Source organism: Sceloporus undulatus, chromosome 8 (genome assembly GCF_019175285.1).
Source record: "Sceloporus undulatus isolate JIND9_A2432 ecotype Alabama chromosome 8, SceUnd_v1.1, whole genome shotgun sequence".
NCBI lineage: Eukaryota > Metazoa > Chordata > Lepidosauria > Squamata > Phrynosomatidae > Sceloporus > Sceloporus undulatus.
In genome coordinates this window covers 1,921,257-1,935,306 of record NC_056529.1, presented here as the reverse complement: position 1 = coordinate 1,935,306, position 14,050 = coordinate 1,921,257, and the positions used below count along the sequence as shown (strand labels likewise).

Below are 14,050 nucleotides of genomic sequence, written 5' to 3'. Positions count from 1 at the left end.
GTTTTTTTGTTAGATGTCTCGATATTTAGGGGTAGAATTGACAAAGAAATCAAATGAACGGTTCGATAAGGAACTATGTTAAAGTATGGAAAGAAATCAAAGGGAACTTCATAAAGTGGAACAAATTACACCTCTCATTCTTGGGACGAATCTCAGCAGTAAAAATGTGTGCCCTTCCAAAAAGTATTTTTTTTTTCAAACCTTACCAATCAGAACACCAGAGAAAATTTTCAACATTCTGGCAAGGAGAGATGATGAAGTTTATTTGGGAGGGGAAAAACCCCCCGCCGAATAAAATTAAAAGTATGCAAATGCTAAAGAAATAGGAGGTTGGCGGTTCCCAACCTCCAAACTATTATATTATGAAGCAAACTGCCTGATTGGTCTAAAGAATGGATGGACGTTTAAAGGACAAAAAATTAATAGAATTAAATCAGAAGGTCTCAGTTTGGTTACATGCATTTCTTTCGTGTGAAAAAGAAAAAGCAAACAGAATGATAATTAACATTGTATTAGAAACTCTATATTCAAAATTTGGAAAAATTAAGAAAAGAATTGTTTACTGGCTTACCAAATGGGTCTTCCCCATTGGAAGCCCTATATGAACGGAAATGTATAGAGAAGGGGATTGGCCCACTTATAAAGATCTGTTAAAGAGAAAAAATTTGAGACTAAACCCAACAGACTAGGCTTAGTAGATATAAACTTAAATTGTTTTGAATAACGGCAAATTCAAGAAAGAGCAAAGGAGGACTTAAAAGTATGGGGGCTACGGGGGGAAAAAATCTGATTGGGAGATATATTAGGTACGAAGGAGGTAAAAGAGGACTCATGGGAAAGACATATATTTATTACTAACTTGGCATACTGAACAGGGGTTATCAGGAATCTAGTTAAGTTGGGCAAAAGATATTGGCCATTCCATTAATTTAGTTTTATGAGGGAAAGCGTGGAAACATAATATTAGATTATCGGCAGCTCAAAATTTAAAGAGGAATTGGTACAAAATGTACTTTAGTGGCATTCTGACACCAGTGAAATTAGCTAAAATAAATCACAAAACAATCATCTTTGTGGGAAGTGTAGTTGCACAACAGGCACCTATTCCACTGTAGAAGGCTAAAAAAATTTGGGATGAGATCATAGGTGAGATAAATATTGTTAGATTTAAGCTGGAAAAAACCCCAGAAGTATCTTGTTGGGATGTTTGAAGTGAGCAAAAATATGTAAAGATCTTGACATATTGGTTTCTGTTGCTAGGATCTTATATGCCAAAAGATGGAGAGTCAGGAAACTCCCAATGAGAAGACTGGGTCAGTTCCCTATATTGATGCAGATGGCGCTCTCAGCGTGATGAAAATATTCCATATGGGAAAATGAGGAGAATGGACAAAAGTATTAGAATACATGAGATGAAATGGAAAGTATTCCTAATAGTATATTAGATTAGATAGACAGTGTATAAATGTTGGTAGGGTTCTATGTACATCTGGTGTGCCTTCTTTCCTCTCTCCCTTAGCTTGCTGTTAAAAATGAAAGATAACGATGGTCTTTCTCTGTATACAATTATGTCCCTTTTTGTGTGTTTTGGGAATAATCTGCTATACATGAATAAGATAGAAAGAGGATAAATCTCTCTCGGTTTAAACGTTTTATAGATGTCCTTTGGGAATGTATAAAATTTTCGTGCTCTGCTCAGTAGAATGGAGATTTTTTTTTTTATATATATACTGATAGTATGATTTAAGAGTTACCAGGAAATATAAAGGAAAGCGGTGATAAGGTGGAAGACATGGTTGTATGAAAGATAATGGTGGTTGATGTAACACAAGGAGTGTTAGCTGGTCAGTCCTTTTAATATGTGAGATATCTGGTTAATGTATTTAATGTTTGAAGTAAGTGTATTTTTTTTTTTTCTTTTCTTATTATTGTTTGATTTGATTCACTGTTTAGATTTTGTTGTGCTGTGTGGTTATGTGTATAATTCCACAATAAAGTCTATTTAAAAAAATAAATAATATAGATCCCAAAGAGCCTTGCTGGCTGCCACTGACCTTCAGAGGAGAATGAGATCTTCTCTACCCTTGACAAACCCAGCCCCTGGTCATTGAGGACCAAGGCTGGGAACCATTCAGCACTGCAGAGGATTGGGTGAGGGAAACATAAGCTTTCCTGGTCTTTCACATTGTTCTTATCATGTTCACACCACACACTGATATAATTCCTAAATCCGTTTTAAAACAAGGAGTGTTTTTTCAACAGAAGGTCTCACCTGTCACCGGTATTTAGGTTATATAGTGGGCTTTTGGTATCCGCTGAGGTTTGTTCAGGACCTCCTGTGGAAACCACATCCACGGATGCTGAAGAGGCATACATGTACAACAGTGTCCCTCATATAAAATGGCACAAATCAAGGTTTGCTTTTTGGAAATTGTATGTGTTCATCATGCTTATAATCATACATACATATTTCAAGCCACGGATGGTTGGATCGTGGCATTGAAAATGCATGGTACGGAGGGGCCAACCTTTGTGAGACGTACATTTTCTAGGAAAATTAGGATTAGATGTTTTCCTTCTATGTTTCCACAGAAGGCAATAATGCTTGGCAAGGTGCAGTGATTGGGAAAACAAGAAGCTGCTTTGAGGTTCCAAATGTGGGGGAAAGGGGTATATAATAAAAAGGAGGAGGAGAAGATGACTGCATTCCAGATGGAGAGACTCCATCAGGAGGCACAATTTGCAGATCTGAGCAGGGCTGTGGATGAGATGGTGACTTTAAGCTCTCTCATTCACTGGGTTGCTAGAACAAAGACAACTCTGGAGATAAATGTAATGTGTTAATGGTGGACTGAAGCTCAGAGTTTGAAGCCGAGATAAGCCCAAAGGAAAACAGGAAATACTGCAAGATGTCAAGTGCTCCCTTTCTCCCTTGTCCCCTGTCAGCTTGTCTGTCCCTTCACTCCCCACTTTTCCTTGCAAATCTAAGAGATTTCCTTGGGTTGCCACGTTCCCTCAGCTACTTACAGACTGGTTTAAATACTGGACAACCTTCTCTCCCCCCCAAGACGTTGCACGGCCATGTCGACCTCTCCGTTGTTGGACCAGCGCTTGCAGGTCCTGGGCAGCAGGGACTTGTAGAGGGCGCCATGTCCTTGTACTCCCTTTTGTGCTGGACCTCACCTGGGAGCTGAAGAAAGCAGGGAAGGGGCGGGTGGAGCAGATGCATGCGGGGGCCTTCTGTAGGGGCCTATTGGGGGGAGAGAGGAGGCAACGAGGGAGCTAAAGGTGGGGGGCAGGGATTGGAGGATTTGAAGGGGGAGGGAGGATGGGAAAGGGGACTCGCCTTCCTTCCTTCCTTTTGGGGGGTCCTGGGGGGGAAGCAGCCCCCACCCACCCTTCCCCTCCCAAGGCTCCTCTGGGGGGGGAGGGAGGGAAGAAAGAGACCCCATCCTTCGAGGGGAGAATGAAAAAAGCCCCCTCAACACTCCCTCCCTCTAGGGGTTCTGGGGCCCTTGGCCCCCTTTCCAGTTTGAACAAGGATTTGAAGGGAACCTCTCCCATCCCTCTCCCAGGGTCTTATGGAGGGGGAAAGGGGGAGCCCTCCTCTAACGGGGGCAGGATTCGAATGAGGAGCCCTCACCCCAAGGGAGGGGGGAGAGGAAGGAAAAAAGGAAGAGCCCCTCCACTCTTCCAGGGGCTCCAAGGGGAGGGGGAGTGGACAAGAGACTCTCCACCCTTTCCCTCTCTTTTGGGGATCGGGGGGAGGCAGCCCCCACGCCACCTTTCCCCTTCCAAGGTCTCTGTAGAATGCAAAGGGACCCTTTCTTCCCTCCCTCCCGGGGTCCTTGGGCTCTTCCATAGGCTGAAAAGGGATGTCCATGGGGGAGGGAGGCCGGGAAGAGGCCCCTGCTGTCCACTCTCCCAGGGGGTCTTAAGGGGAGGAGGAATGAGAGAGAGACCCTTCCTCTGGGAGTTCCGAGGGGAGAGGGAACCCCTCCCCTTCCGAGGAAGGCAGGCTTGACCGGGGAGCCCCAGCCCCAGGGGGAATGGGGAAGACGAGCCCCCTGCTCCACTCTCCTAGGGGTCTGTCTGAGGGAAAAGGGCAGCCCCCTGGACCCCCCCTTTCGGTTGGGTCTCTTCCTCTTGCAGCCACTTCCCTCACTTGCCTGCTTCGCCCTTCGCCGCCTTCTGAGCAGCTGCAGGCCTGAGCTGCTGCGGGTCACGTGGCGGCCGGCGCAGCTCCGCCCACAGGAGGGCGAAGGGCACGCTGGAAATGTAGTCGTGGGGGTTCAAATCAAGAGCAGGCCCAGTAGGTTAGCTAGGCCCAAAGCATCCAAAGCTTTAAGCAGCACTACCGGCTTTGTAACTAATTGTTTAATTAACTAATTGGGATCTTTTACGCACATAAAAAGGGGGGAGTTCTCTAAGGCTCCAATCTCAGTCCCTGCTTGGAATTCTTGGGAGCTGGGTTTGTTTGCCCTCCCGCCCTCAAAAACTCATGATATCCTCCATTTGCAGACTGTATCCTATCAGTGTGGGAAGAATGAGTCAAGGCTATGGAATTCTGGGAGCTGGAGGTGGCTGTGGGGCCCAGGCATTAAGTTTGTTAAGTGGTGGTGTTATTTTAGTTAAGGGATGGGGATGGATTTTAGTGGTGTAGTGTGGTATTGGTGTGGAAATTGTTATGCATTTTGTGTATCTGTGTATGTATTTTGTAAACCCCTTTATCTTTTGGAAGGCAGTTTATATAAATCACATTCTTCTATGAAGGTGGATCATGGGGAATTATGGGAAGGGGTTAGCGGAGAGAGAAAATGCTCCTAGGCTTCATCGCAAGAGGCGGCTTTCCCAGGTGCCTTCCCGAAGATATGCGAACCGCCTGAATCTGCTGTGCGCAAAGCTGCACAAGGGAACCTCCCTGCACACTGCTGATAAAACATTTTGCCGCACCATGTTTCCAACAGAACCAGAGGCAGTAGCAATATCAGTTTCACAGAGGAGCTTTACTTTTGCCCAACGACTGCAAGAATCACATGGGGAAAAAGGAAATCTGGGACAGAACTGAATTAACAGAGCTTTCCTAAATCCCAAGCAATGCAATTTATCTGTTACCTGAATGCCAAAACAGCAGTAGGAACTTTATTCTATTGTCTGCCTTTTATTTGGCTTCAAAGCAAAATGCTACCACCAGCCTACCTACCTATGATTGGAATGGTGCAAACGTGTTTTGGCAAGAAGGGAGGTAACTGCCATCCTGGGGCTGTGACCCAGTTCCCCAGAGGCACAAAAATAGGGACTGAGGCCCTAAATCTGTGAGAAAGCAGAAGGTAAGGCCATGACTCTTGGCCTGCACCTCCTCCCGGAAAGAAATGCAGACGCAGGAACAGCCCCACCTGCCTTCCTTTGAAAGCAACTGGGCCTTTTAAGGTTGTTGAGGTTTTCTGAGAGGGAGGGGGAGAAATTTTGCAAACTTGGTGCTTTTCTGCACAGAAAGGAGCTTAGGAGTCTGTCTGGGGACCCCCCAATCCCAGGGCAGAGGGAAGGCCTGGCCCTCAACTCCCACAAAGCAAGTGGCACACAACCTTTGGGCGACACGGCCGCCCGTGACAAGGCCTACCGGCAAACATTCACTACAGCATTTCCCACCGCAACCTCTACAAAAAATATTACAAGGATGAAAGGCTCCATTTTTGGTTAAAGCCCAGAGAGACACATCTTAAAGGAGGGGAGGCAGGGCTGCACCAGAAATACATTCAGCAGTGTTTTTTAAGTGCTCAGGGGAAACAAAACCGTTTGTTGGGCAACGTCACTGCCTCTCCTCTCTTCTTCCTCCCCTGCAACCGGCAGCCAAAGTGTCCAAAGAGGCCCAAGGGAGGCTGTTGGAGTGATCTGGCTGGGTGCACCGGGTTTACTTGGAGACCTGGTGGATGGCGTGGGCCAGGTAAGCGACGTTGCCAGAGGTGACCCCTGCCAGAGATGGGCCGTTCTTCGTCATTGAACGGAGACTCTGGTCAGCCGCTCCACCTGAAGGCAAAGCAAAGCTCTGTTTCTTTCTTTCTCAAAATCGAAATGTATTGCGACAGTGTCTTCTTTGAAAAAATTGCAAATATTGTGACAGTCCATCTTTGAATGGCATATTAAGCACACCCAAAGCCGTGACTTTATATCCATGAAACCAGTTGGTCTTTTCTTTCTCTGTTTCCCTTCCCCTTCTCTGCTGCAAGAGAAACAGGCCACTCTGGATGTACACCACGTCGGGCCTCTCCTCCTACCTGTCTCAGGCTTCGCCCCGTGAAGCAGAACATGCCGATCTGGTCCGTGATGTGCTGCCAGTTATGAGAGGAGCCCTCCTTCTTCAGGTTGTCCACCAGCTGGGTGGCATCCCAATGATGCGGTCGGCCACCCCTTCACCTCACAAGCCTGTGCCAGGAAAGAGCCAGGAAAGTATGCAGAGACCGAAGGAGCAGTGAGCGACAGAGAAACAGAGGCAGAGGACAAAGGAGGGTCTAGGAGGCTGGCCACCTTCTATCGTGATCCAAAGGAGTTTCATCATGAGAAATCCAAAAGGAAGAAGGCAACCCAACTAGGAAACCAGAGTGATATTCCCGGGAAATGCGCCCCATTGCTTGCCTTGACACAAACAGTGGTCTTCATAGGTACTGCATAACCACACTCCTGCGGTTCTCGCTTTTTAAGGTTTTTGATCCTCACCAGGAAAAAAAAGGGGATGGTGGTGGAAGGAGCTCTAAAGTAGAAGTGGGGAAACCTCAGTCCAAGATCAGGCCTCTGCCTTCCAACTGGGCAGAGGGGGACCCTGGCAAGGCGGCAGCTTATTCCTAAGGATATGTGAGTGATGCAAACATGAGACCCTTGAGAAATCAGGGTTCTCCACCTGTTGCTTCACAAAAGAAGGAGACATGCAGGATTCAAAGGAAACGTCTTATTTGAATTGCAAACAGACATTAAGTTTCCTTAATTTTGAAATCTACCAGTGACCGCAGGGCAAAGGGTGAGGTTGCGGCAGCCTGCAAAGAGCCCTCCTAAGACAGAAACAGCAAAGGCCTTGACTAACATCTTCAAATTCTTTTCTCTTATTTGCCTGATGTAAAAAGAAGCCGTGTGACTTTGAAAGCTTGTAAAATGGAATTGCACATTTTGCTTGTCCCAATAAGTATCATGGTTTGGATCCACTGTGGCTGCTCCAGGTGTGAAATCTGGCATCAAGCATGAACAAGGCCAGATAGGCAAAAACATCAGGAACTGCCCCACATCTGAAGGGCTTTTTTTGACACTAACATGTCCCCTCAAGCCCTGCAGGCCCTGAGTTCTCCTCTCTTCTCTTTAGCTTGGCCTTGCTTACCACTCCTTCCTCAGATCAGGGTGTTCAGGATGGTGGGGCGATCCGTGCCCCATTGTGGGGGGGTTGGAGTACATGGGGCGGATGAGGATCTTCAGCTGGGACTCCACTCTCTTGGCCTCCTCCCCGTCCTGGCAGACCACCGTGAGGCCCCCACCCGCTCCCCTAGAAAGCAAAGCACAGACTGCAAGGCCGCCCCATTTCCCCAAAGAGAGAAAGGGTCCTCCTGGCCATCCTTCCTTTGTCGGAACACAGGCGCCTTCATGCCAGAGGGAGCCTTGTTTCTAAGGCTGGGACCCCCAGATACTGCCACAAAGATTGACAAAAACCAAAACAGAAAACTCAAGAAGCGGTGCCAGTATCAGGAAGTCCTTATCATTATGGCTGAACAGCATCTTCCTCCCTAGTGATTTAATCATTAAAATCCAGTCTTCTAAGAAAATTACTCAATTGAAACCAAGTCAACCTATGGTGTTTTGGCAAGAGCTTTGCAACCAATGACACGCGCATAGGGTCATTTCCCACAGGCAGTTTCGCCAGCGCTGCCATGCTTCCTTTTCTAACCTGGAAAGGCCTCTGCAAAACTAAGAGCGTGGTCCAAGTCCAAGCCCCGTAAGCGGGAAATGCCTTCCTAGTCTGGGCTGATCACCAAGTGGAAGGGAAACCTCTCTCAAATCCTCTAAGCAGCTTTCCCTTCCTATGGCGCCAGGGCAGGGACACACATATTCCAAGGCTTACCATACAAGCCCAGTGTAGGACTGGGAGAGCACAACGTTGATGCCTTGCTCAATGAAGTGGCGGACAGCCCAGGAGTCCCGGTTTATGTCCCCGCTGGCAAAGCCCTGGTAGGCCATGTCGAAAAAGGCAAAGAGGTTCCTTTTCTGGAAGAGAAGAAGGCAGCTCATCTCAGCTTAGCCAGAGTGATGCTACTTCCCTAAAGCAGCAGCAAGAAAAGGCAGAGTCTGCAACCCTGCCAGACCAAGCACCGACTGTCATGGTTTGAGAAGGTCAACAATTCACTTAGAACAACAACTTTCAATCATGTAAAAACCAAATTTCCACTGCTTTTTAAATAGTTACAAATGTTCTGAATCACTTGAGGAATGTGTTGAAGTTGGGTCTGTTGTTCACTGAACAGCTGCCCAGGCCTGGCTCCGTCCGTGGAGATCAAGGGCGCTTTCTAGTTTTCCCACACATGACTTTCCAATTGGGCATTTCAAGACCCAAGTCCCAAACAGTCAAACCTCATGCATATTTAACTGATGTAAGAGCTCTAAACCTGCTGCATCAAGTCCACGGAGCTTTAACAGAATTACACAATCCCTCTGTAAACCCAAGCTTGGTTAACACAACACGACTTGTCTAGCTGAGGTGGAAGTGGAATGCAATGTGACTGTTTGGCCAGGACTGGAATGTGGCCAGTCCCTCATGAAACTCTGAACAAACAGTAGAATAGAACCAAGAAGAAAAGCTTCAGGGCGTGAAGTCAGGTTGAGAGATACCCAAGACAATGCTGCAGTCCTTGCTCATTTCCCAAAGACCCCCATTTCAGGATCAACAGACCAGATTAATGACCCAGGGATGAGCTCTGTTAGGGCCTGCATGGCACTAGCACCTCAGGTCTGTATGCTGGAATGCTCCAAACACAAGGAAGGCTAACAGGCCCCAATGGTTGCAGGTTAACATTATGAAGAAGGAGGACAAGAACAGTGAGACAATGGAAGTAATACAGAACCTCTGCCTCTTTCTGCCCCACTGCTGCTCACCTTCACAACAGCTGCCAACTCCTTCCATTGCTCAGGCCGAGGGTCCACTCCGGTTGGGTTGTGAGCGCAAGCGTGGAAGAGGATGATGCTCTTCTCTGGAACTTTCTTTAATACAAAGAGAGAAAGGGAGAGAGAGAGAGAGAATGATGGGCCACAAACAGAGAATACTTAGGGAATCTTACTGAGCTGTTCTGATAAAGGTGGGCAAAATGGGGCTACCTCTTCTTGAGGTCCTGAATGCCCCAGATGACCCCAACCATCTTTTTTCTGGCTAAAAAAAGGGGAGGATGTGCATGAATTGCCCCTCCTGCAAGGCTCTAGGATGGCAATTCACATTTTAAATGGGCTGCAGGAACTCTGTGCAGTTTAACAGCAAAAATGACTGGCTTTTTTGAAACCACAAGTGGACCTTCGGCCAATTCCAATTTGTTTTGGGGCAGGACAAGCAGCCCCCGGAGGGTCCCAAGGACAGAAACCTGGGCAGCAGACCCATGGCAGTTGCCGACTCCATGTTAAGAGGTGTTAAGAGCTCCTTAAGAGAATCAGGGTTTCTTCCTTATCCAACCACCCAGATTTGCTTCAAGCATCCAAAGAAAATAATTATGTCTTTCACAATAGAAGAGTTGGTTGGTTTTTCTATGAGACTTCACTACCAATGACTAATGTGAGCACTCCAACATCCAGCTTGTGTATCCCCAAAATATTACATTAAACGGCCCTGCTAGCAAAAGGGAACTGAGACCCTTCCTGGATCGGCCTTTTGCAGCTGCCCACCCCAAAGCCCTCTGTGATCCAAACTTCCCCAACCTGCTTGCCTTCAGTCCTCAACTTACAGAAATGTCATCCAAGGCCCCAGAGAAATCAAAGCCGCAGGTTTTGGGGTCGTAGTACCGGTAGCTTTGCAGCTGCATCCCTGCATCTCTGAAGATGGGAGTGTGGTTCCCCCAGGAGGGTTTGGGCAGGTAGACGTCGCGGCTGGACTTGAAAAAACGTTGCTGCACCAAGGAGAGGAAGAGGCACCATTTCAGTAGTGCCAGAGGCTACAGGCGGCTTGAGGGATCATTTGTAAGCGGAGCAAAAATTACAAACCCTTTCTCCCCGATTTGTGACGGTAGAATAAGGACTCACCAAGAAGTTGGCACCAACCCTGAGAGATCCCGTTCCAGAAATTGTCTGCACAGTGACATACTGCAAGGGAAAAGATCATCAGCATTTTCAGCATCAATATCCTGCCCTTTTTTCAATCCTGGGATTCAAGGGCTCTGCAAATGCAGAGCAGGATGCATTTTTACCTATTAACTCCTATTAATTTACAGGAGTTCACCTTGAATGTAGACTGTCAGTCAATCTAGAGCAGTAGTCCCCAAATCGTGCTCTTTTAAGGGATTTTGGACTTCAGCTCCCAGAATCCCAGACTATTGGTCAACATGGCTGAGGCTTCTGGTTGCTGAAGTCCGAAATCTCTTCAAGGGCATAGTTTGGGGACCACTGATCTAAAGGTGTTGCTGATTTAACTGCAACTCGCAAATTACAAGAAAGGCAATTCCAAGAAGCCATGAGGAAGAACTTCCTGATGTCATCCACACTCCAGTTCCGTGCCACCATTATTTGCGGCTTCCTACCTCTGAGAGAGGTTTTTGTCCTGTTCACAGATGCCGAACAACCTCTTCTAAGCCTTGATTGTTGATCATAACAGTTTCTAAGCTAAGGTATCCTGGGCTCCCACCTCTCTTGCCTTTGGATCTGTCCACAACTGGGATGCAGATCCCTCTCTGACATTGCATTTGGCCAACTGGGCTGAGAAAGGGTCTCCCTCTGCTTGTCCCAGGCCCAGCCAGGGCTCCAGGCTTGTGCTTCCTTAGGAGAAAAGTTGCCTTTGGGAGAGAGTATCTGGCGTAAGAATCCACTGCTTGAAAACAAGGACTAGTTATGGCTAAGTCTCTGTCCTTACCCGCCCGCTGAATAACTTCGTTTGTCTCTCCAAGGGCCAGCTCCGCCGAAGCCTTGTTGAACTCTGCCAGGCCAGCGATGGGCAGGTATTCCTTGTCCAGCTTCTTGGCTGCGATCTGGGCTTCCGCCTGGCAGAGAAAAGGCACCTAGTTCACTCCTTTGCTTCCCTTGCATGCCAAAGAGGAAAGCAAATGACCACTCAGCTGATCTGTCTTAGCTAAGAAGTCCAAACTTCAGAAGGAGAGAGCGAAAAACAGACAGCAGGATGATTCACTGGTTTCAAGGAGAAAGAACGGATATTCCCAGTCCATGGGAATGGGAGACAGGATTGCCTAGTGCTGCAAAAAGCAACCCAGCAAAGGATTTGCTTTGCTTTGGACTCGGGCACCTTAGGCCTCACTTTGAGGAAGAGCTCAAGGGAAGCGGACTTACTTTGCGGACGCAGTTCAGGACGTAGGGCTTCCCGTTGTCATCGCGGTACGCACCGACTCCCAGGTTCATCTTCTTGCTGTTGGTGTCGCGCTTGAAGGCCTCCGTCACGCCAAGGATGGGGTCGGGGGGGCCCATCTCCACCTGAGCCCACCAGGAGCTGCGTCACAACAGTCACCACAACAGGTTGGTTGGCGCTCACAACCGCAGCACAGGCACCCTGCCCACCCTGAACCTGATCTCCTCTGGCTTTGGAAGCTAAGCAGAGCCCCGTCTGGGAGGCGCCCGGGAAGGGCTCCGGCTGCCCTTGATAAGAATAGGAATGGGAGAGAGGAACGCCTAAGAGCAGCTTCCCTTATTGCTACCCAGAGGGCTCTTTAGGAACTAAGGCAAGGCCTAAATAAGGACGGGCCAAGATGGCTAGAGGCCCCCCAAGGCTACCACACTGAGGCTGCTATGGCCCAGGGTTCATGCCGCTTGTGGCATCCTTCCTTCGCTCCAAGTGCCTTTGGGAAGCAGTGTGCCATGGACCCAGCCCTTTCCCAATGGAGATGTTGGGGCGCTGCCTCTCAAGGTCCTTTTCTCCAAGCCTGGGCAGACCCCCTTCTCCCAGGAGGAGAGCAGCCCCCTCGCCCTCCTGGCCACGACTGAGGCCTCCTGGGCTTGTTCCTGCCATCTTCCAGCCTCAGAGGGAGAGAGGCAGGGCCAGCTCCATCAGGCCTGGCCAAAGGAAGGAGCCCAGCTGCCCTGGCCCCAGAGGGAGAGAGAGCCAACGCCAACGGACCCCTTTCCTTCTTCTCCTTTTGCACTGTGTCTCTTTAGGGCAGGGAGCTGCCTTTAAGGGCAATGCCTTGCCTCCCTCTGAGGCCCAGAGAGTGTGGCCTGCTGCTGCCCAAGGCCCCTCACTGGCTGTGCGCTGGATTCGAACCCTGCTCCCCAGAGTCCTGGAAAGGCCCCTCCTCTGACTGAGTGTATTCTGTGCTTGACTCAGGACGGCTCTATAACAGGGCTTCCTTGGCAAGGCTTGCTCACAGGAGACTTGCCATGGCCCGGGGGACTACAACTCCCAGAATCCCCCACCACTCGGGGCTGCTGGCTTATTTTCCTGCTATTGAGGCGGAAAGGGGCCGAAGGGGAGCCGGAAGTGCCGCGTGCTCCTCTCCCTGATCCCCATCCCCTTTGGGGCGCCCTCCAAGGCCTCTCCAAGGGCAGCCGCACCTCAGCCAATCAGGAGAGGCCCTTCCGTGCCCGCCCTTCCTGGCGACCAATGGCGCGCGCGCGCTTCTCCCTCCTTTCTCCAGAGCGACCAGGGCTACGGTCCGCGCCGAGGGACACAAGGGCGCGAAGGTCGCCCTACACAGGCCCGAGGTGGGCCAGACACGCGTCGAGTGTCTCGTGTGGACGCGGCCTCCGCTTGCTTACCCTGCGCGGGCGGAAAGGGGCGGCAGGCACCGGGGCGAGAGGAGGAGCTGGGCCATGCGGCGGCTGAGAGGGTTCCAGGGGGCCATGGCGAGGCGGACGGAGTGGCAGCCGGAGCCGGAGGGAAGGCAGGGAGAGGAGAGGCGGAGCTCCTCCGGAAGAGGAGGACCAAGGGAAGCCCCGCCCCTTCCGGGAGAGATGTCCCGCCCCGGCGCCCACCGGCAGCAGGGACCGAGGAGGACCAGCGCAGCCTGTGGCGCCGGAGGCCTGGGTCTGGTCACGCAGCCACGCTCTCTCCGCTGCCCCAGGGAGAGAGGGTCGCGAGGCTGGCCTCCCAGAGCAGTCCTGGGCCAAATGAAGTGGAGTCTGGCTGACAGAAGGAAGAAGCGTCGGAGGGGTCCTGGCTGGGAAAAGCTCTCTGTTCTGCTTCTAGCGGCCAATCAGGATCCAGGGGCGGGGCACAAGGTTTTCCCTCTGGTCCGCCACAGGGCATAAAAGGGCGCCCTCGCCTTCCTCAGTCTCTAGAGTTAAGCACCAGGCGGGAGCCAGGCTGGATGCGCCCCGTGCCAGTGGCATATTATACACACCCACTAAGCACAAAGCCTGGCTTCGCATCAAGACCTTTATTTCCCATCGTTCCCCCGTTGCGTTTATCATTATTGTTGTTGTTGTTTGTTTCTTTCCTGCCAGGGACTCAAGGCGGCTTGGGTTTTGCTTCCAGGGCCCCCGTGGATAACAAAACCTGCGGATGTTCAAGTCCCATTAAATGCAGTGGCATAGTGAAGTGTGGATGCAGCCTGAGACTCTGGTCCTGGCGCCCTGTCATTTCTGAATTGCCCCCAAAGCATCTCTTGCCAACCGATCATTCTCAAGCCGAGAGAGAGCCAGCGCTGACCACTTGACCGCCAGCCCTTCGAGGTTTGTTTGACGGCCGCTCATAAGAGGCAGGCCCTGGGAGGTGCTTGCAAGAGCGGCTAAGGAAGGGGCCAATTCCTTTCCACTGAGTGCCCTGGGTAAAGATATCCTCCCAAAACACACAGAGAGAGGACTCCTGCTGCTAAATTCACTTTTGGATTTCTGAAGCATAAGATCCTCTTGGTGTTGGCTCTGATGAGAGCGGCTCCTC

General features: G+C 49.9%; 1 protein-coding gene across 1 annotated transcript; it reads right to left on the bottom strand.

Annotated features, from left to right (window-relative positions):
• Nucleotides 1-4,987: 4,987 nt before the first annotated feature.
• Nucleotides 4,988-13,158, bottom strand: GOT2 (glutamic-oxaloacetic transaminase 2). Its single transcript, XM_042438754.1, is given in 11 exon segments — nt 4,988-6,000; nt 6,003-6,027; nt 6,276-6,423; nt 7,364-7,525; nt 8,099-8,241; nt 9,127-9,231; nt 9,960-10,121; nt 10,255-10,314; nt 11,082-11,204; nt 11,509-11,665; nt 12,928-13,158. Coding segments are annotated over 11 exon segments (1,260 nt in total). The 5' UTR covers nt 13,014-13,158; the 3' UTR covers nt 4,988-5,911.
• Nucleotides 13,159-14,050: the final 892 nt, after the last annotated feature.